The following is a 24,237-nucleotide window of genomic DNA, read 5'->3' on the forward strand; positions in this document are numbered from 1 at the left end:
CAAAAATAAGTAATGGGTACCCTGTGTTTCATAACGGACAGGAAGCCCATATGCTAACATCGGGTGGAAAAAACATGGCGGACGAGTGGACCAAGACAACATTACCACCGTGTTTTGATTGCCATGCTCACATATCTGCTATGAGTTAGCCAAGTAAGTGTTTTTGTAGTCAATAATAGCGATTTAACAGGCAATAGCAGAACTTTATATCTTGAACAAGATGTTTTAATTGTCTTTTTACCCGTCTCTTTTAACCTGCATCGCAAACATCCTAAAAACTATGATTTCTCTTCAACTTTGTACTTTCAATTATGTGTAAGTAAACGAAAGTAGGACAATCTGCATCCATCCATTTATCCAACAATTATCAAGCTCTGAACGTCTTGTAATTACCTCAGCAATAAAATTGTTGCAGATTTTTATAAAATATCTGTACTAGCTTTACAGTCTATAAAAACGATCACAATAGATTACCAAGGACAGCATAATCAATATTTACCCTTAATACTTTGTGTACTTTAGAATCCCCACAGTTTTTCATTAAGAGAATGAGAGGAGTCTGGAATTTCATTAATGGTGAGGAGGTATTTAGTGGTTTTGTAGTGTCGGAGGGGGGGGGGGTATAAAAAGTATTGGGACACTTTTTTGGACTGCACTAACTTCTCTGTAAAACCTCACAAACCATCACCTCATGCTTATTACTTCTTCTAACTTATTACTTCTCATATGTAAATTTTATAACAGGAAGAGCCTGATGTCATCAAGAGCTGCAACAAAAGGTTTTGCTATTTCTGTTACTCCTATGCCCCTACTGTCTAAAACTTTGTAACTTAAGTGTTCAAATTGATGAAATATTTATTCTAGTATTTATAAATTTTAGGAATGGAGTTGCTGCCGTCGTAGGTGTAACAGGTTTCAAAGTGACTTTCAAAAGTTGTTAAGAATCGTACTTCAAGGTATTTGTTTTTTCTTGTGTTTCAAGGATTTTCTCCTGGTTTCCTATCGTCTCCCTTCACAACCATCAGCTGCTAAAGTGTGAATTGATCTTGTTCATGCCCCAAGCAATAGAAGTTCTGACTTTTGGAAGATATTTTTATCCCGCCACCTGTGCCTACATGTGGTATACCTGTTGCGTGTTAACCTTGCTCTATACATTGCATGCCTTTATGCATTGTGGGGGTAAATACATTCAATTCAAAAAACGTTTCGTCGCCGGCTGCAGCCTACACAGACTGAACCAAAGGAATATGGGTAGAACTCACTGAAGCAGTAAAATATTATTTTGTCTGAATAATTGTTCCCTGCTAGTAATAAGATAAAGTGGTGAGAAACACTCCATGCAAACATGTCTTTGGCTTTAGAAAAGAAACACAACGTAGTGTTTATTAGTCAGTTCACAATTCCGAAAATCATTAAGGCAGTAAAGAAAACCTCTAGCTTGCAATAGCGAATGGTTCATTACCTGGAAACCAGTCATAAAGTCCGATAAAATATGGAGGCGATAACTCGCTTCATGAATTGCTAACCCAGATTTCCTTTCGGTCCATTGCTCGGCTTAGTTTGTTCACCAACATGTTTTTTTAATGACTTTACCCGTCATATAGGGGTACTGCAAGTTCTCTTCACTCTAATCTAATCTAGTTCTTTTAAATGTACCCGGATTTTGTTGCCCCATGTCTTGGTATTCATCCATTCAGCAAGTGACTCCTGAAAGAAGTGTGACTATGGATGATCTATTGGTGTGGAAGACATCATTCGGACAGAACCAACAACCTTTTTGCTAGTGGTGAAGTGATCTAAATGTATTTGTTTAAGACTTGAAAGAAGAAGAAATTTATTTATGACATGTGCAGGCCTGACTAATCTATACTATCCATTATACTCAATGTAGTTATTATAACGGGCATAAAGACATTTGATAACAATAGCAACAGCAGCAACACAGTATCAACAGCAACAGGCAGCACTTATGACTGCCAATGATGTGAGCAACAAGCCAACAGCAACAACAGGAAAAATTACAGTCACAAGAATAACAATAACAGCTGGTTTGGTTCTCGTTTCTGATCCGAGGGTTATTCCAGTCCTCTTGATTTTCCTCCGCTCCTCTCAAACCAACCTTAACTAATTCAATCAGTTTTGACCCAGTGGGACTGCCACTGCCAGTACGTGTGTATGATTATCAATGATGGGGAGGTAGGGGTTTGGGGTGATAATAACGCATCACCAGTCACAACAAAAGCAATGAGTATGGTTAACTGTAAATTTAGCTGGCAATAAATCTTTGAAATATTTTTGCCTTAATATATTTAGGATTTTAATTCGTTTTTGATACGATTGGTTTGGATTTTAATCCAAGATTTATTAATCATCCAAGACAAAGCAACCAAAAAGAGTATTTATGTCCAACAGTAATTGCAATATGAGCCTTTAGTTACGTTACTTTGATATATGATATCTCCTTATAATTTAAGTTTATGTAATGTAAGACAATCTATTGTTTGCTAAGTTCTTTTGGTCATGTGGGTCCGAAGATGTTGGTATGGGGGTTGGGGAAGTACTATAGGAACTAACCATCGAAGTTTTTTATCGGCGGACCATGATATGTGGCAAGGATTAATGGATCTTAGACGACACACCTGAATTACCAGAACTGGAGATATTATAGATTTTCCATAACTAACGTAATTGGGTTTGTTTTCCTTTGCTTTGAAGATCCACTAGCTATGAACTAGATCGTCCTGTGTATGTATTGATGAAAATGTGAAATCATGATGATGCATGATGGACTTGTGAACATATAAATTTTTTTTAGATTAAATTTTTAATACCTTTTTCTGAAATATTTTCTTTTTCCCCAGACAATGTCCATTCAGTTCTGCAGTAGACATTGTATACAGATTTAAGAGACAATGTCAGAAAGGAATTGGCTTTTTAATTTCTTGTACTTATGGAGTCAAATTCTCGGGGTTTAACTGTGGTGATTTTTACAGCCTAATGCTTGTGATAATCCTTGAATTCAGCAGAAGGATGATGAGCAATGGTGTGAAGCAAGCATATATTGTAAACACATGAGAATTTTCCAACACTTTTATATCTACTGGCTATTTGCTAAACGTGTTCGCTGACATCATTTGATGGTCGAGCATCTGTTGCATATTTTGACTGGAGTCAGGTCTTGTTTTCTTTTCTCCATCCCTTCCATCTATCGTACGAGTCCGACAAAAACAAAAACTGGTAAACAAGTTCCTTTATCAAATCTTTTGTGCTGGAAAACTGTTCTCCTGTCTCCTGCACTAGCACCTGCAAACATGTAAAATACCTTTGTAGACGGGTGGGTTAGAATGGTGGCACTATTGGTAGGGAGGGGGCACAGGGACATGTGCCAAACCAAAAACTTTTTGCTTTTTGCACCAACATTAATTAATTCAGGTTGCATTCCCTGTGGATTTGTGGAAATGGTACATTGCCCTTATAATTGAGACTTGGCTACTCCCCTTATGGTTGCATATGGGCTGCTTACACATTTTCTTGCACCACTGTGAGTCCAATGGGTCTGGTCCTGTTCGCAAGCCCTGGCAGACACCATTTAAGATTCTTAAAGTATTCAAATAAATTAATAATTCTTCAAATACATAAATGGTTTTTTTTTAACTAACCATTTTATGAACATTTTACATGTAATTTGTCATCCATTTTATTTTTGTGTTTGCAGACTCGCAATGAACCCAACGGATATGTGTTTCCTGCAAAGAGATTGCAATAATAAAGGGCGTATCCAATGGAAACAGTATTCAGAACAATAAAAATGCAACTCAAACTATGTCCAAAGCTGGCAACATTTCCTGCCAAATGAAAAGTTATTACTGACAAGAACTTACTGAAAACATAATTTTATTTTTAATTATATAATGTGTAAATGTATAATAAAGATATAATCAATTGATCAATTTCCTGGTAGCCTGTTAAGAAAGTTGTCTGTCAATCATATCCCATTTCCTCTGATTTAAGAGGTCCTTGTTTTTCTTCTATTTCCCAAGCGTTTAGGGCTCATAATTTTTTCAATACAGGATCCATTTTATTCCTTTAGCATGTTTTGGCTTTCTTTACGGCTGAGTATAATTGTGTTGTTGCCTGTGTGTGTCCCTATTTAGTCCCAGGCTCCTTGGCCACAACGTGCAAAACAAGATGGCGTGACGAAGTGTGGTCGGAATACAGCCAAATTGAAAAACAATTATAGTCTAAATAATAGTTTATCTTACTTACAAAGAGTGGTTTAAAGTGCAAGACACGATAAAACGGTGTTACGCCCGAGGAGGATTGTAGTAACCTGCAATACCTTTGAGACGTCGTCAATAATACATCGTCGAGGTTCACCCTAGAGGTGCCTCAGCATGGATTAACGCCTGTTACCTGGAATTTTAGGGGCTGGAGCAATAAAAGGTCCTGAGGGCGGAAAAGGGGGTCAAGGGAGTGTGAAGGGTGGGAGGGGGGGTGGAAAAAAAAGGGGGGGAAGAGAGAAGTTGGGAGGAGGGCAAGCAGGAGCTGGACGTAAGGTGTAGGAGGTGGGGAGGGGGTAAGGGGGTTAAAGTTGAAGAGGAGGAAAGAAAAAGGGGAAGCAGAACAGAAGGGGGGTGCGGGGGGACGAGGATCTAAGTTCTGCTTATCGAGAAGAAGGTGGGGGTGGGAGGGGGGAGCGGGTGGTTGGGGGGGGGGGGGGTAGGAAGATTTAAGAAGGTGGAGAGGAGGTGGGGGGGGGAGAGGGGGATTAGGGGGGGAGGAGATAGGGAGAAAGGGGATGGGGGGTTAGGAGTTAAAATGAAGAAGAAGTACAGGAAGGTGGAGGGGAGTGAAGGGGAAGGTCTCGAGGGGGGGCTGGAGGAGAGGAGGGGTTGGGGGGGAAAGTTGGGGTAGAAAGGTATCGGGAGGGGCCACCATGGGGGGTAGTGGGGGGAAAAGGGGGGGGGGGGGGAAGGGGGGAGAGGGGGGGGGGGAAGTAGGGGCTAAAGGGGGGGGAAGAGGGGGGGGTGGGAGGGTTGGGGAGGATTAGGTTTGACAAACGGGCTTAAGAGAGGTGTAACGGAGAGAGTGAGTATTGCCGACCGGCCCCCAGCCGCCCAACCGATCCGGGCAGGAGCGCCCGGCACGCAGGCCGGCGCCTGCCGCCGGGAGAACCGGCCCCCAACCCCCCCCCCCCGCCCCGCCCGGGCCCGCCGCCCAGTGCGCCCCCGCCCCCGGCGGGCTTCGCTTGCGCCCCTTTATTCGTCTTGGTTGTCCACGCTCGCAGAGGTAGTATCTATCGCTGGCCACTTATCTATATTAAACTCACCTACCTAACGCCTTGCAAATATATTTCGTTGTCACTTGGGATAATTACAAAGTAGAACATCTAGAAAAGCAGTACAGTGAAAAACAAAACATGCTAATATAAAAAAATATATAACTAAAAATATGGAGGCCACGGAACTTTAAGCAATCATTTTTAACGGGATTAAAGTCCATGCGTTAAAAGTGTACCTGTCATATTTTTGGTTTCTTATGAATTATATCAGCTGAATAGATACCAGCTGAATAGATACCAGCTGAATAGATACCAGCTGAATAGATACCAGCTGAATAGATGCTTGAATTCAAAATAATATATCCCAAAAGAGTCAAATGACAAAGACATTGCGGCCATGTTGGTGGTATAACATTAAGGAAGCAAATGAGAAATCTTTTGTTAAATACCACCAACATGTCAAATGAGCGTCAAATGACAAAAACATGGCAGCCATTTTGGTGCCATTAGCAATGGATGCTAATAAGAAATCATTTGTTAAATGGCACCAGCATTGTTGTGATGATGTAACTTGCAATCAAAGAATAGTTTACGACATACATGCACAAACATTCAGCCACATGGGGGGGAGGGAAATAGGGGAGCCTTAAGGCGCGATTGCACTAAGCAAATTTCTCTGCAATACAAGTTGTATGGAGCATTGCCACCTGTAACCTACAGCAAAATTTGAAAAATGTTGTGAAACAAGTTTCAGCAGTCCTTGCGAAAATTAGAATTTGTTTCTACTCCTGGCAACAATTGCGTCTCCATTGCACAGTGTAGACGCTCTTGCAACTTGTGTCGCAACGCTGTTGCAAGACAAGTTACAGAGAAAATTGCTCAGTGTAATTGTGCCTTTACTGACTTTTCATTAGTCCCATTCCTATTACATTCATTTATCAATGCAGTTGAATTCAGTTTTTTCTTTTTTTGCATTTTTTAAAAAGTATTTGAGCCAGTTTAGGAAAGGATACACACCTGATATAGAAGAAATGACGTCACATTTACAATCTAGATACAGGTTGGTTACGCTAGGATTAGCATGGATATTTATTTGTTTATCAAACACCATCTTTCACAGCAAAATCTTTCAACGGCTGAGCGAGCAAGAGCACTGGCAGATCAAACCTTGCAGCTGACCATGCCACTTGTGTTATACGTGCATTCGCAACGAGGGCCTTAAAAGCATGGTTGACCTTATTACCTCCCAGTTAACTTTGTTTACTCTTGACCACATTTAATGTTCAATCCGAAATAAGTTTATAAAAAAGGATACACTTGACACAAGGGCAATAGTTGAGCTTGATGCTTGGCAAGCAAATTGACCTAAGGTGCCTTGTGGACTGGCCAACTTCAACCAGCCTAGTGTATGGGTATATTCCCCTGCATGGCAGATGTTTTTCCTTTCTCCTTTCTTAGTTTGGCTAGTCTTTACATAGGACTTTTGTTTTATTGACTGTGCACTCAATTAGGTATTTGTTTATTAAGTTGTAAAGTTAATATTTAAATACATAATTTAAATTTATGGTGAAGAAGGGAAAGAGGAGGTAACCTCTGCCAAGTAGGTTATATACATGCATATATATAAAATAATTCTTTTCTTTTTTTTTTTACCATGGACATTTTTTAGTGACTACAGCAGAAAGAAAAGAAATTCATTTAGGTTTTCAGTCCAAAAAGGTATAATGACAAAACACCTTTTTGACTCATGAATAATGTTTTCCCATTTCAGACCACATGTCATTCCCTAGAGTATCCTTTCATTGTTTAACAGTTGCACATGAAAAGCCAAATGAATATGGATACAATTCAAACAATCTTATTCTTAAAAGAATGACACATGGTCTGAAATGGAAAAACCCCTTATTGCACCCAAGGTAAAGAGGTCTATAATATTGACAGTTTCTGTGATCAATGTATATTAAACCCACTGCACTTTATTATTTTAATGATGACTTAACATAAGTACTTTGAATCCCTTCTCAGCGTTTAAGGTATTAAATGACCAAGATAATGAAGAAAAACATCTTCAAAGACTAGAAGAGAAGTTCCTTCAAGAAAAATCTAAGGACTTCAGTTTTATGTAAGCTTGACATGTAATAAAATTACACTTTGTTGCTATGAACACAATAACACATGTTAGACTGATTTTGGAATTGAGAATGTTGGGTTTCATCGAAGGAGGAAAACTAGTCCAGAAAGAACCCTTGAATCAAGGGAGAGACCCAGCAATTTCTAATGACGAGGAATTTCTAATGACTAGGACCCTTGAAATGAGTGGCAAGGGGTACTGCAACATCACTAATCAACCTTTATTATTGAAGAAATAGAAAACTTGTGCATGTGCTGTGTGAGTTATAAAGCACACGGGGGTTGACAGAACACAAGAGAAGTGTTAGAAGAAGTACGATGCATAGCAGCTCAGTGCTTCTCGACACTTCTCGAGTGTTGTGACAATCCCCAAGTGCTTTACAATGCATAACTGCACACGGCATAGCAGGCAGGTTATTTTTTTTATAAAACAAATTACAATAATTGGTTTTTTAGATGGAATGATGCAACTGAAAGTGTGCTTGCATGCTTTCATAAAGCGCTTTATAACAGTTGTTTTATTAAGATTTAATATGATTGATGCTCTTCCAATTTTTCTTCCTGCACAAAAATAAAGTATGATTTTTTGACAGACCACTGGTGGATGATAGAAGAAAGGAAAACGTGAGTGTTGAGGATAAAGAAGGCAGTGACACAAGCGACAGTGAATTATCCCTTCTAGAGGAACCATTGATTGAAACACAGGTAAATACATGATCGTATGCAGAAGCCTTCAGACCAATTGCATGCACAGAGCCATAGCCACTGAGGCAAGCGAGGCAGTTGCCTTTGTAAAATGTCACAAATATCCCTCAAAACTCTAGTCTCCTAAACAGGCGCTACATATCAAGCTTTACTCTATATGTTAGTGTGGAAGTTGGAGTAGAGAAAGCTCACTCCATATATGGTATGATCAATTCCATATTTGGATTGTGTGGAAAAGTGGCAAACACAAAGGCTGTCGTTTTAATGAATTTGACATGAACATTTTTGAAGAAGAAAAGAAAAGAAAAAGAAAGACAGGTAAAATAAGAAAAACTTTGGAAAGTCGAGAAAGGATATGGGGACGATGCTAAATCGTGGGCCTGCCTCGCAGACAACAGACACTGGGAAATATGACACTCAATGTTTGATATGGTAGAGATGACCCTAACAGCATTGCGTAGGAGACTATCAAAACTCTGGAAATCGCATTTCCGAGGGTCTCAATTTCAAAATTTCCAGGGGTACATGCCCTCAAATCCCCTTGTGACGTTATTCTGCCTTCACCGCTTGTTTACCTTGGTAAACAATTGGATCTCACTATGGGCATGATGTATAGCCAGGTTACTGAAGGAACCACTAGCACATTTAGTAATATTTTATTGCTTTGGGTTTTTTCTTCAGGGTAGCAACTTGATGAACCAATCAATGCAATCCATGTACAGGCTGTCAACATCAAGACCTTCATCTGAAGCCGAGGACAACAACCAAACAGAAAATGATCCCACTGGTAACATTAGTACACCGATAGGTAGGGGTAAATAGAAAATTTAAATTCGCCCTGGTTTTATGAGGGTAGCACTAAATAGCCACTGACTAACAAACCTGTGGCCCTTGAAGGGAGGAAAACTGGAGAACCCAGAGAAAAAGTTTCGAAGCACAGGAAAGAACAAACTAGGAATTTCTACTCACATACGCTGAATGACACAGAGTCCCAGAATCAAACCCAGGTCACATTGGTGAAACTTGAGGGGAACACTTTCAAAGCTATGCCACCTGCATGTGCTTCCCAAAATAAAATCAAGAATAACAATAATAAAAGTATTTATATAGTGCCTATATAAATATTCTTTAAGCGCTTTACAATTTCTACATAAGAAATATATATGTGCTTAAAATTATTTATATCAGTACAAAGAATGGTAACTCTAACCAATATGACTTGGATGTGATTTCAATTGTCTTTTGAATTATAAATTAATGATGTTATTTTCATTTGTTGTAGTTGTCATTGATACCAACCTACCTTCAAGCACACCACAAGCAATTAAATCATCATCAGTACCATCAACAATGGAAGAGAGTACATCAAACCAGCAACCTGGTGATAAACCTATAGATATATCAAGAGATCAAGACTCATCAGTCATTAATAAACCAGTAAGAAATGTTACAAGTCACTTAATTGTTTTTATTACTGGTTGTTACAGATTGTCTTGAATGACATTCCATCCATCCCATCCAGGAGGGGAGGGGTTGGTGATATCATTAGTCCCAAATCTCATTCCATGGAGTGGAGGCCTTTTTCGAGTTTGAAATCATTGCTGTTCCCTCATTTGAGAATATTCACAAATAACATGGTACAGCTGTAAAGTAAAGAATGCACAACTTCAACAATACAAACACTATGAAATTCCATTATGAAATTATATTCTGCACAAAATCCAGGCCAACCCCGAGCAACAGAGAACTTGAAACTGAAGTATTGACACAGTATATGCAAATCATAAACTGACAGCCAAAATTTTTCTCATTTGGGTAGTCACATAGAGATGTGCAGTTCTTCACCATAACTGATGTAATCACAGCTCTTCTTGCAAAAGTTTCTTTAATGTCCTTTCCTTTCTTGTCAAATATTACCATGTCTTAAGATAATTAAAACCATTGTTTTACGAATAATCTAGTCTTGTTTTCTCAGAATACTCCAAACTCACAAAACAAAAGAAAAACAGATATATCAGACAAGGAAGAAGTTTCTTCAAGACCTTCTAAGAAGAGACGAAGGAGTAGAGCAGAAAACAGCAACAATGAAAATGAAATTAATGAAGATAAACCCAAAGGTACAAACAAACTTCTTACAAACGAAAAGAATAACTAGAAGTTTCTTGAGTAAGATATTTAGGATGATATGAGATACCATTTCAACTTCTTACAAGTACGTTTTTCTAAAAAAAAGGTAAAAGTATATTAACTACACTACTACATGTATGTTGGTAGTTCCTTCAGCTATGTGGAGCTGGGATCCCAGAAAGCCAATAGTGTGCTTTAAAAAAAAAACCTTACTCTGTTTTGAGAGTATTCAAAGCTGAAGCTATATGGATTTGAGAGAAGTTGAATCAGATATGGAGATCCCTAGGATCAAACCGTGAACCTCTAGCTCTGAAGGCAGCACACAAACAAAGCTACATCTGCTCCTTCTAAAAGCTTTATAGTTTCTTTTTTGTTCTTGTTTCTTTTAAAAAAGTTCTGATAAATTAAATGGCTTAGATAACAATGATTATACACTGACTGCCAGTGTCTTGGAATCATTTTTCTTTAGGCTTTACACCAACTCAGTCGTCAGTGAAGTTCTCCGACGTAGGTGGCTGTGAGGAGACAATAGAGCAAGTATGTAAAATGCTTATCCATATGTGTCACCCTGAAGTATTTTCCACTCTTGGTATCACTCCTCCCAGAGGGTTTCTTCTGCATGGACCTCCTGGATGTGGCAAGACTCTTCTGGCTCATGCTATTGCTGGGGTAAGTACCTGTGGCTGGATCCCCAGACTGAGAATTAAATGTCATCTTTGAAGCATATGTTAAAAACATTTATCATATACTCTAATAGTTTTCATGTGCAACCATGGGAACAATAAAGTCTGATTGGCCAACGTCTATTAAGCTATAGCTTTTGTATGACAGCATAGGCCAATCACAACAGAGCTAGGCTCCAAACTAGGTGAAAGCCCAAAGATTGAATTGGAATTTAGAAGTTGATTTTTGTGTAGGGAGGAAAGCCGGAGAACCTGGAGAAAAACACTCGAAGCATAGGAGAGAACCAACAAAAAAAAAACTATCCACATACGAGGCAGAGACCAGCAGGACTCAAACCCGGGTCGCATTGGTGAGAGACTACTGCTCTCACTGCTTTCTTAGTTTGACATATTAAACTGGACATCTATTTTAAACTTGGACTAATAATTACTATTGGGCTGTAACTGGCTGAATTAATTTGATCGCTATATCTCTTCTTTGATATATTTAGGAGCTCGAACTCCCATTTTTAAAGCTGGCAGCAACAGAGATTGTATCTGGAGTGTCAGGAGAATCAGAAGAGAAAGTTAGAGAACTGTTTAACAGTGCTGTGGTAAGATAAAAAATATGACACTCTTATGCCTTGACATAGCAATTATTTACAAAAGCCAGCCATGAAATTTATTCCTTTCCTACTTGCTTTTCAGACTCAAGCACCTTGTGTCATGTTCATTGATGAGATAGATGCCATCACTCCCAAAAGAGAAACAGCATCTAAAGACATGGAGAGAAGGATTGTTTCCCAGTTGCTTACATGCATGGATGGTGAGTATTTGGGTTGGAGGATACTTTATTACTGACTCCAATTAACTAATTTCAGGAAAATTTGTTAGTTCTCAGATTGTCCTTCAAAATGAACTATGTTAGTTGTTGAGAAGCTGAATATAACTATTTTAAAACAAGCTAGGAGATTTTTTGAATAAATACATCGACAAAGGCTAAATGTAGAAAAAAAGAATGAAAGAAAAAACGAAGGAATAACGAAAGAAAGGAAAAAGAAAGAAAGGAAGGAAGGAAGTAAATGAATGAATGAATGAATGAGAAAAATAATTAAAAAGGGAGAAAAGGAAGACATACATGTAGTTGTATGAAAGATAGGATTGTGATTTCAAAGATACTTTCAAATTCTCTCACAGTTTATTAAAATTAACTTAGAGCTATATTGTGTTTATAATTTTTGCAAATATTTTATTATTATTATTTTATTGTCTTTATTTAGACCTCAATAATAATAGCACAGCCCAGGTACTTGTGATCGGTGCAACCAACAGACCTGATTCCCTTGATCCTGCACTCAGAAGGGCTGGAAGATTTGACAGAGAGATTAGTATGGGTATCCCAGATGAAAAAGCTAGAGAAAGGTAAGGTGGATCCAGGAAGTTGACGGGGGATGTGATAACTTAGATCATACATGTGTGATTGACAATGGTTCTAAGGGTAATCATCTTGATCACCATCATCATCGTCATCTTTATCATTATCATCATCATTATCATCATCATCATTATCATCATCATCTTTATCATTATCATCTCCATTATCATCATCATCATCATTGCAGAAAATATTAGCAAACGCTGCTGTGGTGCCCCTGCTCTTTCAGCTACGTTCCTTGATTACAGACTCATTTACAAAGGGTTAGCCTCGATTTTGTGTGTTTATTCACGTGTTGCAGTCAAGGTTCATTGAATTTCAAAGTGTTTATATATTAGTTGACGTTGTGCATTCTTTACTTTGCCATTGGTATTTGTGAATATTCTGCACAAAATCGAGGCTAACCCTGTGTAAATGAGTCTGTAATCAAGGAACACATCGGTAATTTGGGATTCTAAGCTAGTCTTTTCAAGGGCGGATCCAGGGGGGCAAAGAGGGGTTGAAACCCCCCATCAGCAGAAAAAAACAAAAACTAAAGAATTAGATGTTTTTTCCTTTGTTTTCCATTGTGTTGACGGAAGAAACTCAATTAGCCCCCCCTAAACAAAATTAGCCCCCCCCTAAAATTTTGGCTGGATCTGCCCTTGCTACTGGCATGGGTAGGTTGTCAGTAGGATATGGGTAGGATAATTTTGTTATGTTGAAAGTATACTGTTGATAAACTTATTGTTTACCGTAACCTTAAGTCTCATTACAACCAAACTAATTATTAGCTATGGTAAAGATAACTATATCAACTTGCTTTGATCATTCTTCAGGGTTCTAAAGGTGTTATGTAAACAGCTCAAGTTAAGTGATGAGTTCAGCTTTGCCATGCTGGCTCGTTTGACTCCTGGTTTTGTGGGTGCTGATCTTATGGCCTTGACCAGAGAAGCATCTATGATTGCTGTCAACAGGTAGGATAATTATCATCTCATATACATATTATTGTTATAAATTATAATTATATATTTTACAACCATCACTCCCTTTAAGGTGCTCTTCCTTTACTGTAAGTTTGCTCTGCACTACCACTACATTCATTATTTACAACACACAACATTCACCTCACATGTTGATTTTTACGGAGGGAGGAAAACCAGAGAACCCGCAGAAAAAACCTTCGCAGCAACTTAGGGAGAGAGCAACAAATATATACCACACATGTTGTGGTATTGCGGTTTTTTGTTTCCTGGTTTTAGACAAAATAATGATGATAAATGATGGTGAGAGAGCTGAACAATGACTGACTGCTGCACTGATAATTTATTAAAGTTACATTTCCTTGGCAACTGGAATAAAATGTCATGCTTGTAATTTTCAATGTCTTTTAAACACATGCAGAGTCTTCAAAAGTCTTCAAAATCACCCTGCACTTGAAGCCACAGAGGGAACCAGGAGGGAAATCCAAGGGAGTGATGACAAAATGAAGGAAGATGAAAATAAAACTGAGACAAATCAAGAAAAAACAGAACGTTCTGAGGCAGTTAACATAAATGGTAAGCTGCAAAATGAATTGCATTTCCATTTTTTCTTATTTAATCCAGATATGGGTGTATCCTGACTAGAGGTTGTTTTTGCTTTGATTTTTGCTTTGTTTTATCTAGTTTCTGTTTATCTTATGTTCTTCATTTTCCTTTCCAGTAATGCAATGGTTAAAGGACCAGCCTCCACTAACTGACGAACAGCTTTCATCTTTGTCAATTACCTTTGATGATTTCAAAGTAAGTTTCTTGTTGGATGATGTCAAATGATTCGTTTCCAAATTGGTATATAGGCTCAGGAGCTGATTTCAAATATTTTGAAAGTCTTACTAAAAGGTACTGGTTGTGTTGGTAGGAAGCTTTGACTGTTGTGCAGCCATCAGCTAAAAGAGAAGGATTTGCTACTATACCAGATGTCACATGGAATGACATTGGAGCACTGAAAGATGTTAGAGAGGAATTATCCATGGCTATACTGGTATTTTATATTTATATACAAGGGTGGATCCAGCCAAAATTTTAGGAGGGGAGGGGGGGGGGGGGGGGGGCTAATTGAGTTTCTTCTGTCAACACACACACAAAACAGTTTTGTTTTGATTTTTTCTGCTGAAGGGGGTCAGCCCCCCTTTGCCCCACCCCCTGGATCCACCCTTGATCCACCCTTGATATACTGTTCTTTTGTGTTCAAAGTCATTTTTAAATGTCATTATAGTTTTTTGGAATTGATGGCAGTGAAGAAGATGATGATGATAATTGATGATGATGGTACTAATATGATGATGATGATGTGTGTTAATAATAATGGATGATTATGGTGATGGTGGATGATGATGATGATACTGTATGATGATGATAATGTTGTGTGTTGATAATAATAATGAATGATGATGATGATGCTGTATGGTGATCATAACAGTGGTGAAGATGATGGATGATGTATAGTGAAGGTGAAGATAATAATAATTCGTTAAGATAATATCGATGGTAAAGCTGCTTGTTAGTCTAATTTTCATAATCAGTTACTCGTCTATCTTCAGCTTAGCCAACACGAACCTCTCTACACAAACAGAAATTTATTCCCAAAACATTTTTGGCCATTCTTTTAATGAATAAAAGAATGTTGTATCAATACAGTTATCTTTCTAACTAGGCACCAGTCCAACACCCAGACGAGTTTGCTTCTTTAGGTTTATCGCACCCCCCTGGAATCCTGCTGGCAGGACCCCCCGGATGTGGCAAAACCCTCCTTGCAAAGGTAAGTTAGTATCTATGCATATGCCACTGCGTCCCCCTCCCCTTTGGAAAATAGGAGAAGGAGGGATTTACATAAAGCTCTCTTGATTTTGATAACAAAATTACTATGGGTAAAACAAGCCATATTTCTTATATCTAAATGTTCATTTCCAGGCGATTGCAAATGAATCAGGAATTAATTTTATTTCCGTTAAAGGTCCAGAACTTCTTAACATGGTAAGCCTTGTGTCAGTTGTGTGTACAGATGCGGTTTAGTTCGGTTTACAGCGCGTATCAGGAAGCCGTTTCACTGTTATGCTCTACTGGGATGCCAATGTTATGCTGTAGGATGCTCTTTGGAAGCCATTTGATTGTTTACTCGCATGCTTCTCTTGGAAAGCATCTTTGTACTTTAGCGTGCAACTTTCTTATTTCACGTTGGGAAGCCATTTCAGTGTCCATTCTACTGGGATACTATTTCTTGGCTTCATCATGGATGCTTTTTGGAAGCCATTTGAGTGATTAATTGATTGCAGCGTTGCAGCGTGCGTCTTTTTCATTCCAGTGTTGGAGTAGAGTATTTTGAAAAGCCATTTGAGTGTACAGCATTCCGTTTGGAACCCATTCCATAATTTTCTAGCTAAGAAATGTGCTCCACTCTGGTGTTTTATGATTCTTTCATATTGCCAGAAGAACCACATTTATTTTGGTAATGTTAATTCTATAGCTACATTACGTTATTAATTGATTTCGTTTCTAGTATGTGGGTGAGAGTGAACGTGCAGTAAGGCAAGTATTTCAAAGAGCCAGGAATTCATCTCCTTGTGTCATATTCTTTGATGAACTTGATGCGTTATGCCCAAGAAGAAGTGGCAGTTCCGAGGTAATTCTGAAACCTGTTCATCATTTTTTTTTCTATTCTTCCATTTCAAAGACTAAGTGTAAAGCTTTGCTTTTCCTGGCCACATAATGAATGTGCTGCCTGTCTGCCTGTCATTCTGTTTTCTCGTGTGTCTGTTGTTCGTTCCTTCCTTCGTTCCTTCCTTTGTTGCTTCGTAATAATAATAATAATAGTAATAATAATAATAAGTATATGTAATAGGACTCCATGCTGTCCAATTAAGAAATAATTGGACGAGGAAAATTCTGAGGACTGACAAAATTGGATGAGGCCGTAGGCCGAGTCCAATTTGGCAGTCAAAGGAATTTTTCGAGTCTAATTATTTCTTGATTGGAGAGCATGAAATCCCACTACCTATTGATTATATAGCTGCCTAATTAATCCCATATCAACAAGACCTGTCCAATTAAGAAAATAATTGGACAGTTACCTATATGGGATTAATGAGAAGCTGTATAATAATAATAATGATAATAATAATAATAATAATAATAATTTAATAGTTTCTATAACGCGGTTTTCCATAGCAAAATGATCAAATGCGCTTTACAATCGTAAGTGTTAATAAAAAGCGAAAAAAGAAATATAGATATCTACAATTATGATAACTCTATTGACATATATGTAGTATGTAAACGAACTGTAAATTGTATAAAAACATGGAATCTGAGAAACTAGATTATAAAACAAACTATCTAAAAAGTGATAAATTAACAATACATGGCTATTGGTAACAATTATTTTATTTTTATTTTTCATTTTATTTAACTTAGTAATATTAATAATAATAGATCATATTTTATATAGCGCTAATTCCTTTAGTTCAACAGCGCTTTACAAACATTTAAGACTCAAAAATGTTTTAAAATTTAACGCTATCCTAATACATAGAATACATAAATATTCTGAAAAAACATGATTTTAAAAACATTGCAAAATTTTTATTTATTTATTTAAAACACTGATATAAACTTATAGCAACTCTTAGGCTATCAATAGCTAGTGGGTTAAAGAAAAGAGACTACAAAATGTATCGCTGAATAATAAGAGATAAAATAAGAGAGGCTAGGAATTTACTACAGTTTTCCCCTAATTGCAATAGATCCTATCAACTAAACGGCACGAATAAATGATTTAAAATAATGTGTCTTGAGTGTCGTTCGTTCATTTGTTTGTTTGTTTTCATTATTACTTTTTCACACATTGTACTCCTAACTGCTTAGCGAGGCTGTACCAATACCCTCATTCAATAAGAGTTTCAATATGACCTTATGGGACATGCTTTAGAAGAGAAAACAAAACGTAGTTGCCGTTGTTGTCATCGTTGTCGTTGTTGCTGTATCATTGTCACGCTCACACATTCCACCTATTTAAGTCATATGCTATACTGAATGTGTTTTATCTTGTTCTTTTAGTCAGGTGTAAGTGTTCGCGTGGTGAATCAACTCCTTACTGAAATGGACGGATTAGAAGCCAGAAAACAAGTCTTTATCATGGCTGCCACAAACAGACCAGGTGAGAGAATATTACCCTTCCAACCCCGTATCCCCTCTTCCTTGCACCCCTACCCCACCCCACACCTATCCCTCATATATTATATGACACATATTGTACCTCGCATAAAGCCTTAAGTGCACTTTCTTTACCCTTCCAACCTCGTACCCGCTGTTTCCTGCTCTCCTACCCCACCCCACACCCATCCCTCACCATGTTGTATATATGTATATATGTATATATTGTACCTCTCCTAAGGCCTTGAGTGCACTCTCTTTGCAGTTCCACTCATCCTTTCATGCTCTGTGTCTCGGCTATTTGTTCCAAATTCCATTAACATGACGTCAGCTTCCTGCGCAACGTTGCAAAGACCGTCGTTGCGAATCATTGGAAAACGCGATCGCTATGAGACTCACTGATGGAAACGTGACTTAGTCTGTATGACATTCTTGCGATCTTTGCGTGAAGTTTTTTTTTAACTAAGCTTGGGCCTCGCCGTAAGCATCGTGTGCAATGTTCAATGTTTTCTTTTTACTCAATTATTCATTTACTTATTCATGCATTCACTCACGAAATTATTTCTTTAATTTATTTTAGAATTTGCAAGAAAAGTAACAAAGATATTGCTACCTTTTATCGACTCGTTTTTTTTTTTGTTTTTTTTGTTGTTGTTGTTGTTGTTGTTGTTTTTGCTTTAAAAAATTATAAGTTTACTGTCTTTTCAAATACCGAGAATACCGATAATAATTCCCTTCACAGCTACCTCTGCCATTTTGAAAGGTAGCCGTATCTTCGCATGTAAGCGAGACGAACGTTAAGCTTGCAGTGATAGAGACGTGATGATTGTCCAAAGTGTTAAAAAAAGGTCTCTAACGTTCTAAGCCCACCGTTCGTCTCGCTTCGATGCAAAGGCACGGCTGCTTTTCAACGTGGCGCAGGGAACTGTGAAGGGGTCTACTGTAGCTAGGAAATTAAAAAATGATGTTCATAAGTACTGACAATTGATCAATCAGTTGTTATAAAGCTATTCATGTTGACTGACTGACTCATTGACTGTAAATCACTGGCGCAATCAATTACGATCACTGACGCACAATCAGTGACGATCACTGACGCATTTAGTTACGCATACATGCGACTCTGTGAACTCATTCGTTTCTGCTGACTCAAAACCATCTCGAACTCTCCTGTTCTAGAAAAAATACAATTGATGAGAGTGTTAAAAGTAAATCGCAAAATGAGAATGCTTTTCACATTGATTCGGTTGGATAAAAGTGTACACATTCCCAGAATGAATGACATGCTTAACTAGAAACAAATAAATGTACTAACTCTCTTCTTCACTATCCATTCATTTATTCGCGCGTGTATTTTATCTTGTTCATTCCTTTTATTCTAGTTTTTCGCTATATTCTTTTTTTTTTTTTCTTCCGTCGTTTGTATATTTAAAAATGTTATAATTTATGTGAAACAATTTGCTTCGTCTTAAAATAAAGACAATTTTGAGATCTAAAAAAATATATTAATGACTAATGGATAATATTAATGCTATTAATAACAGATATTATTGATCCCGCTGTCATGAGACCCGGCCGCTTGGATAAAGTGTTGTATGTTGGGTTACCAAGCAGTGAAGACAGGAAAGACATTTTGATGACCATCACCAAGGTAACGATGTTATGAGACGTCAGTCAAAGATAAACGACTTCAGTTTCCAAAACGAATATCAGTTTAGTAGAAAGATTTTTCTTGCATTTTCTTCATGTCAGAATTTGTTGTTCAAAGTTACGTCTGTCTGCTACGTCAAGTTTAGATAAACGACTTCAGGTTTCAAAACGAAAAATTTAGAATCAAAATCACTGTTTGTGTGAGCAGCGCCGCTACTCGGGTGAGAAAGCGTTGCGTGACGACACTGAAAGGTCTAGTAGCACTTAGACGATATCGTGATAAAATTTATTTTTGTTGTTTTGCAGGGAGGTACCAAGCCAGTTCTGTTACCAGAGGTGGATATTGAGAAGATTGGTTTCAGTGAACGATGCAATGGATATTCGTAAGTACAGATTTCTCTTCGTCAAAGTAGTAATTTGTTCGGGTTTTTGCTCTAGGGTATTAATTCGGTTGCTTGTGCCGGGCACTGACTGGAAGTTGCCTAGGGTAACCTCCATGACTAATTTTTTAAGCGACTTGAAGTTGTGAAAGGCCCATTGGTCCTCTTCTTCAGTCGTTTCATTCAAGGCTCGTAATTTACCTATGACGCATGTTCTTATATAATTTCCGAGCCCATCCCACACGGCTTACCGCCTCATCTCTCATGACTCTTAATCCCATCAAAATAGTTTTTGAATACTTGGTAAATCTTTAACGACAAATTGAAATTTCAATAGATTCTTTGTACGCGTTACTAAAATATTTGAAATAATACACAGTGACAACAGGGCGTTGAGAAAGGTTGCCTAGTTTGGGCTCATTCAGTTTTCCTGCGCATTTCTCGTCTTCTCGCAACCTCCGATGTGATTGAATTAGATTATCCAATGCAGAAAAAAGTTCTGTAATTCTTCAAAATGCAAAATACAATGTGTCAGAGAGAGGAGAGCACGAGGCAGCCTTCGCATACGCAATAACACACCCACTCTTCCAGGAGGGTCCAGAAGGGGTAACATGGGAGCTGGGATTCGCCTTCTCTGGGCTGGGAAAATGGGAGTTTATGCACTGGGAATGGGATTCTCAAACAAAAGGACAAAAAACATAGCCTTTGGGACTATGGGATTTGGTCACAATGGGGGCTGGTAAAAGGAATTAGCCCCCCTCCCCCCCTCCCCTTCTGGACCATTTTTCCGGCATATTTTTCCATCTCACCCTTCCCATTTATGATTGCAGTGGAGCTGATTTAGCTGCGCTTGTACGAGAAGCATCAATGGCTGCTCTACGTGAATGCATTAGCATATCCTCGTTACATGACAAGCAGACGAACGGCCCTGCCACGCGTGTTGATCTTGATGGGATTGGAGTAGGAAACAGACATTTCGACATTGCGTTCGACAAGGTTAAGCCATCAGTATCAAACAAGGTATGTGACAATCAGAATATTGACTCAAGTGGATAGTGGCTGTAATAGTCTAATTAACGATTAGAGCCGAAGCTCGAATGGTCGGCAAGTCGTTAATTCTAATCTCCGGGTCGAAAAAATGGATACAATTTTTTTTTAATTAGGTTGAAAACTGCCATTGATTTGGTTTTCAAAACCGACTCTTTTCGCTAATAGAGGTCTAACACTAATACACTATTAGTAGCTCAGCCAATCAGAGCGCAGGATTTGTGATAGACTATCAGTATAAGTTTAGACTAATAGTCTAAATCTACAGTTTGCATTTGATAATGACCTGATTAATAGTCATCAGCAAGTTTATTGACGCCGCGCTAGTACTTGGTTCAACAAAGCCTAGTTCTTTATAGAGGCCTTAATTGCACCAACATGTGATGGAAGCCATGACAGGAGGCACAACAATAGTCGTTTTTTCCCTGGGAAACTGAATTCTTTCTTGGGCAAAGCAGATTAGACCAGATTCAATAGATTCTGCCTCCTGTCATGGCTGCCATCACGTGATGGTGCAAAGCCTCTATAGGAGCTGAACGTAATCGCTTTTAGTGAATATTCACTTGTTCGCATCCCTAACATGGTTAATTATGCACCACATTTCTATCATAACGAGTGCGTTGAAAAAAGCTGGTTTTTTTTTGCCGGAGGGTGGGCTTGGACTTATTGGAAGGCAGAAGGGGGAGAAGCAAGCGAGATATCCCATGTTCCATCCACTTAAAGGGTGGTTCGTTGGCCTTGGACGAAAAATGAATCTGGTTACTTGGCATCATTGGACGGTAATCTCATTTCACTCATCGAAAAAAGTTGTTCCTTTGGAATAAAGCCTTTAAGGGCGCCCTAGCGCATTAGATGTTTCGAAAAAGGAGTTGCCGGATGACCCGATCAAATCAACCACAATTGAAGAAATAAGGCTTGGTGCCAATCGAGTCTATTAAAAAATACCCAAGCTGAAGCCACAGAGATTCCACTATTTAGATACTCAGCATAGCAGCACGTGCGAAACTAAACCATAGGTATCCCGATCCGTTTATATTTGCCGCTTCTTACGTAATGGTTGTTATGCGTATGATCCAAAGTCTATGAGCTTCATAGTCGCTAATAAATAGAGTGCATTCAGTCAAACTGTTGAATAGTTTGATAAATATATCTAACTTAGATAATTATTGAGTTGACGTCACCTAAAATAGTAAAAGCGCGCCAAATAACGGTCATGCTAATCCGGACGGTTGTTTTACCAGAGAATGAGTGAATAGACATTCATTTGTATCATCGTTTCTCCCCCTGATCTCAGTAGCTGTTTACTCGTACATGTAGTTTCAGGTCAGGTACATGTGTGAGGTCAGCTAAAATAGTAACTAACTTATCTAATTTAGGTGACGTCACTATTCAACAGTTTGACTGAATGCACTCTAGTGAAGTAAATATGACAAATGTTGCGGGTCCTTGCGATAGATAGAACGACTTTCTTAATAGACCACCAGAACGAGGAAGGGAGACAAAAACAAGTAAAATGACGGTCTGAGTGGTTGTTTTTGCTCGATAGTGGCCATGACCATGGCGCGCTGCCAGTGAAAGATCAACGTTCTTAATAGACCACCAGAACGAGGAAGAAAAACAAAAACAAGTAAAATGACGGTCTGAGTGGTTGTTTTTGCTCGATAGTGGCCATGACCATGGCGCGCTGCCAGTGAAAGACAAAGAAGCGGGCTCGCAGACTGACAAAATATGCTACTGCGTACTGACAGATTGTTGATAACCTCGAAATTATTTTCCGCATTTTTGGATGATGTATCTAAGACATTAGAAATATTTATTTTAAAAAATACCCCCAAAAAGTGAAAAAGAATTTTACTTGGCCTGCTGAACATAATTCGGATATTTTTACTAAAAAAGGGAATTGTTTGCAAAATAAAGAACAATGAAAGAAAAATGCTACGTGATACATTGTACCATGTTTTGAACATGTTATGACCATGGTTTGGCCCCTTTTCAAAAATTCAACCTTTAGGGTCTACAGTAGAATAATATGTTAGAATTCTACATTGATGGGTATTTATTCAAAATTCTTTAACATGCATTTTTTTGTCTTGATAACTCTCTCTATCAGTCTATTGAATCATTTTAATTTTGAAATATCATATATTGATTCAAGATGTTTTTCTTTAGGACCACGTCGCATATCACCAAATCAAGACGTCTGCGGCCAAACTTTGACCAGACCAAAACAACGTATCATCTTGAATAAAAGCCACAGGAAGAAAAAAAGGAATACTTTATAAATTCACAAAAGCATAATTTATCAGTAAAAAGAAAAAGAGAAAGAAACACTTGTATATTGAATATGTTTTTACTCAGAGACAACTGAGACAAAACGTTTTGAATTGGAAAGAAATCGTATTACTTCCCTGCTAGCATAGTCTCCCTCGTTGGCGATTCTTGGCAGAGAAAAATACAACAGAAAAATAACTGATATTCAAATAAAGCGTCTCTTCTCTAGCCTTTTGCTTTCATTATTTATTGTTATCATTCCGGTCACGTTTAATGACGACTGAAGAACATTAGAATATTGGAGGCTAACCTTTGAGTCATTGGCATTAAACTCCAATTTATTTCCCTTCTGCTTTCCTTTACTTCCTTGCATTTCCTTTCCTTTCTTTCAGCATTCTTTCTTTTTCATGTTTCATCGTTTCCCTCCACCTTTTTAGAGAAAATACAATTTTTTTTTTAAATAACGATTTTTATACCCTGGTCCCAGAGGCTCGACGATTTTTCTCCCGGCCACGTATATTTTGAGAAAAATCGTCGAGCCTCTGGGACCAGGGTACGATTTTTACGGCCAGCCATTTCTTCTTTCGAATGATTGATTCAAATTTGATGATAAAAGCCGCAAGTTATTTTGACTACGTGAGTGCATTCATGGGTCAGAGGTTCTTTTTTGCTTCCTGCATTTACACTCAAGACAGAAAAACAAGATTCTTCCATTTTTACTGTATTGTATTTTTAATCAACCAGAACATTCATTAAATGTTCTCTTGTATATTTGTCTTTTGTGTAATGAACGTTCTGGTTGTGTGATAACAACTATTAGTCACTATTTGTTTTCATGGTTTAAGAATCACGTTCAAGAGCTCTTTGTTATTCATAGCTGTGTAAACCAGTGTCCATGTCTGAAAAATGCGCCAAAGAGTATGCGTATGACAGCACCGAAAAACAAAAGATCCTTCCATTTTTATCATATTTTTAATCTAAATATAAACTTAGTGGAACAGACTTAATCCAGGGAGATTATTTTTTGCATGTAAATGTAGCTGCTTGCTATATCATGCGCATAATCATTAACGAATTTTTCATGCAGCCTTATTTTCAAGTCGAGGGAGGGACCTATATGCATTGCCTGATTTTAGTCCAAGAAAAGTAAACTAAGTAATAATGATGGTTTGGCATTGAACTCTAAAAGAGTGCTGGTTGTGAATACCATTAGCGCAAAAAAGGACTGACGTATTACAATCGTCCTGTGATTCTGAACTCGGAACAAATTCTGATTTATATATTTTTCTAGAATTCCCTCCAGAATTTTTCCTTAAGAGTGAAATTTTCGTGGACATTAATTCGCTCTGGTTAATTATTCTACGAGCACGAAAATTACAGC

At 38.0% G+C, this 24,237-nt stretch overlaps 1 protein-coding gene and 1 long non-coding RNA gene across 2 annotated transcripts; one reads left to right on the forward strand and one right to left on the reverse strand.

Moving 5' to 3' along the window:
- The first annotated feature begins 6,267 nt into the window (after positions 1–6,267).
- Positions 6,268–23,084, forward strand: LOC148905097 (nuclear valosin-containing protein-like). Its single transcript, XM_089024159.1, has 23 exons — positions 6,268–6,341; positions 6,951–7,000; positions 7,307–7,403; positions 8,005–8,116; positions 8,798–8,924; positions 9,399–9,553; positions 10,092–10,233; positions 10,713–10,912; positions 11,418–11,519; positions 11,614–11,731; positions 12,186–12,327; positions 13,159–13,296; positions 13,724–13,878; positions 14,024–14,103; positions 14,219–14,341; positions 15,014–15,118; positions 15,271–15,333; positions 15,857–15,979; positions 17,413–17,512; positions 19,053–19,159; positions 19,465–19,541; positions 20,369–20,558; positions 22,755–23,084. Exons 1-23 carry the CDS (start codon positions 6,313–6,315, stop codon positions 22,800–22,802), a joined length of 2,583 nt encoding a protein of 860 aa, XP_088880285.1. The 5' UTR covers positions 6,268–6,312; the 3' UTR covers positions 22,803–23,084.
- LOC116300657 (uncharacterized) lies at positions 22,772–23,309 on the reverse strand. Its single transcript, XR_004197643.2, has 2 exons — positions 23,167–23,309; positions 22,772–23,023 (listed from the first exon to the last, which is right to left on the reverse strand). It is a non-coding gene; the product is annotated as an uncharacterized LOC116300657 (long non-coding RNA).
- Positions 23,310–24,237: the final 928 nt, after the last annotated feature.

This window comes from Actinia tenebrosa, unplaced genomic scaffold (assembly GCF_029948245.1).
Source record: "Actinia tenebrosa isolate PJP-AT-01 unplaced genomic scaffold, QUT_ActTen_1.0 PGA_scaffold8__29_contigs__length_14323225, whole genome shotgun sequence".
In the NCBI taxonomy this organism is placed as follows: Eukaryota; Metazoa; Cnidaria; class Anthozoa; order Actiniaria; family Actiniidae; genus Actinia; species Actinia tenebrosa.

Bases quoted from the DNA above. Each gene is read 5' to 3' on its own strand.
- LOC148905097 (XM_089024159.1), top strand. From the start codon at position 6,313: ATGACGTCACATTTACAATCTAGATACAG. The intron at 8,925-9,398 runs GTAGGGGTAAAT...CATTTGTTGTAG, and splicing joins TAACATTAGTACACCGATAG to TTGTCATTGATACCAACCTA. The intron at 15,334-15,856 runs GTAAGCCTTGTG...TTTCGTTTCTAG, and splicing joins GTCCAGAACTTCTTAACATG to TATGTGGGTGAGAGTGAACG.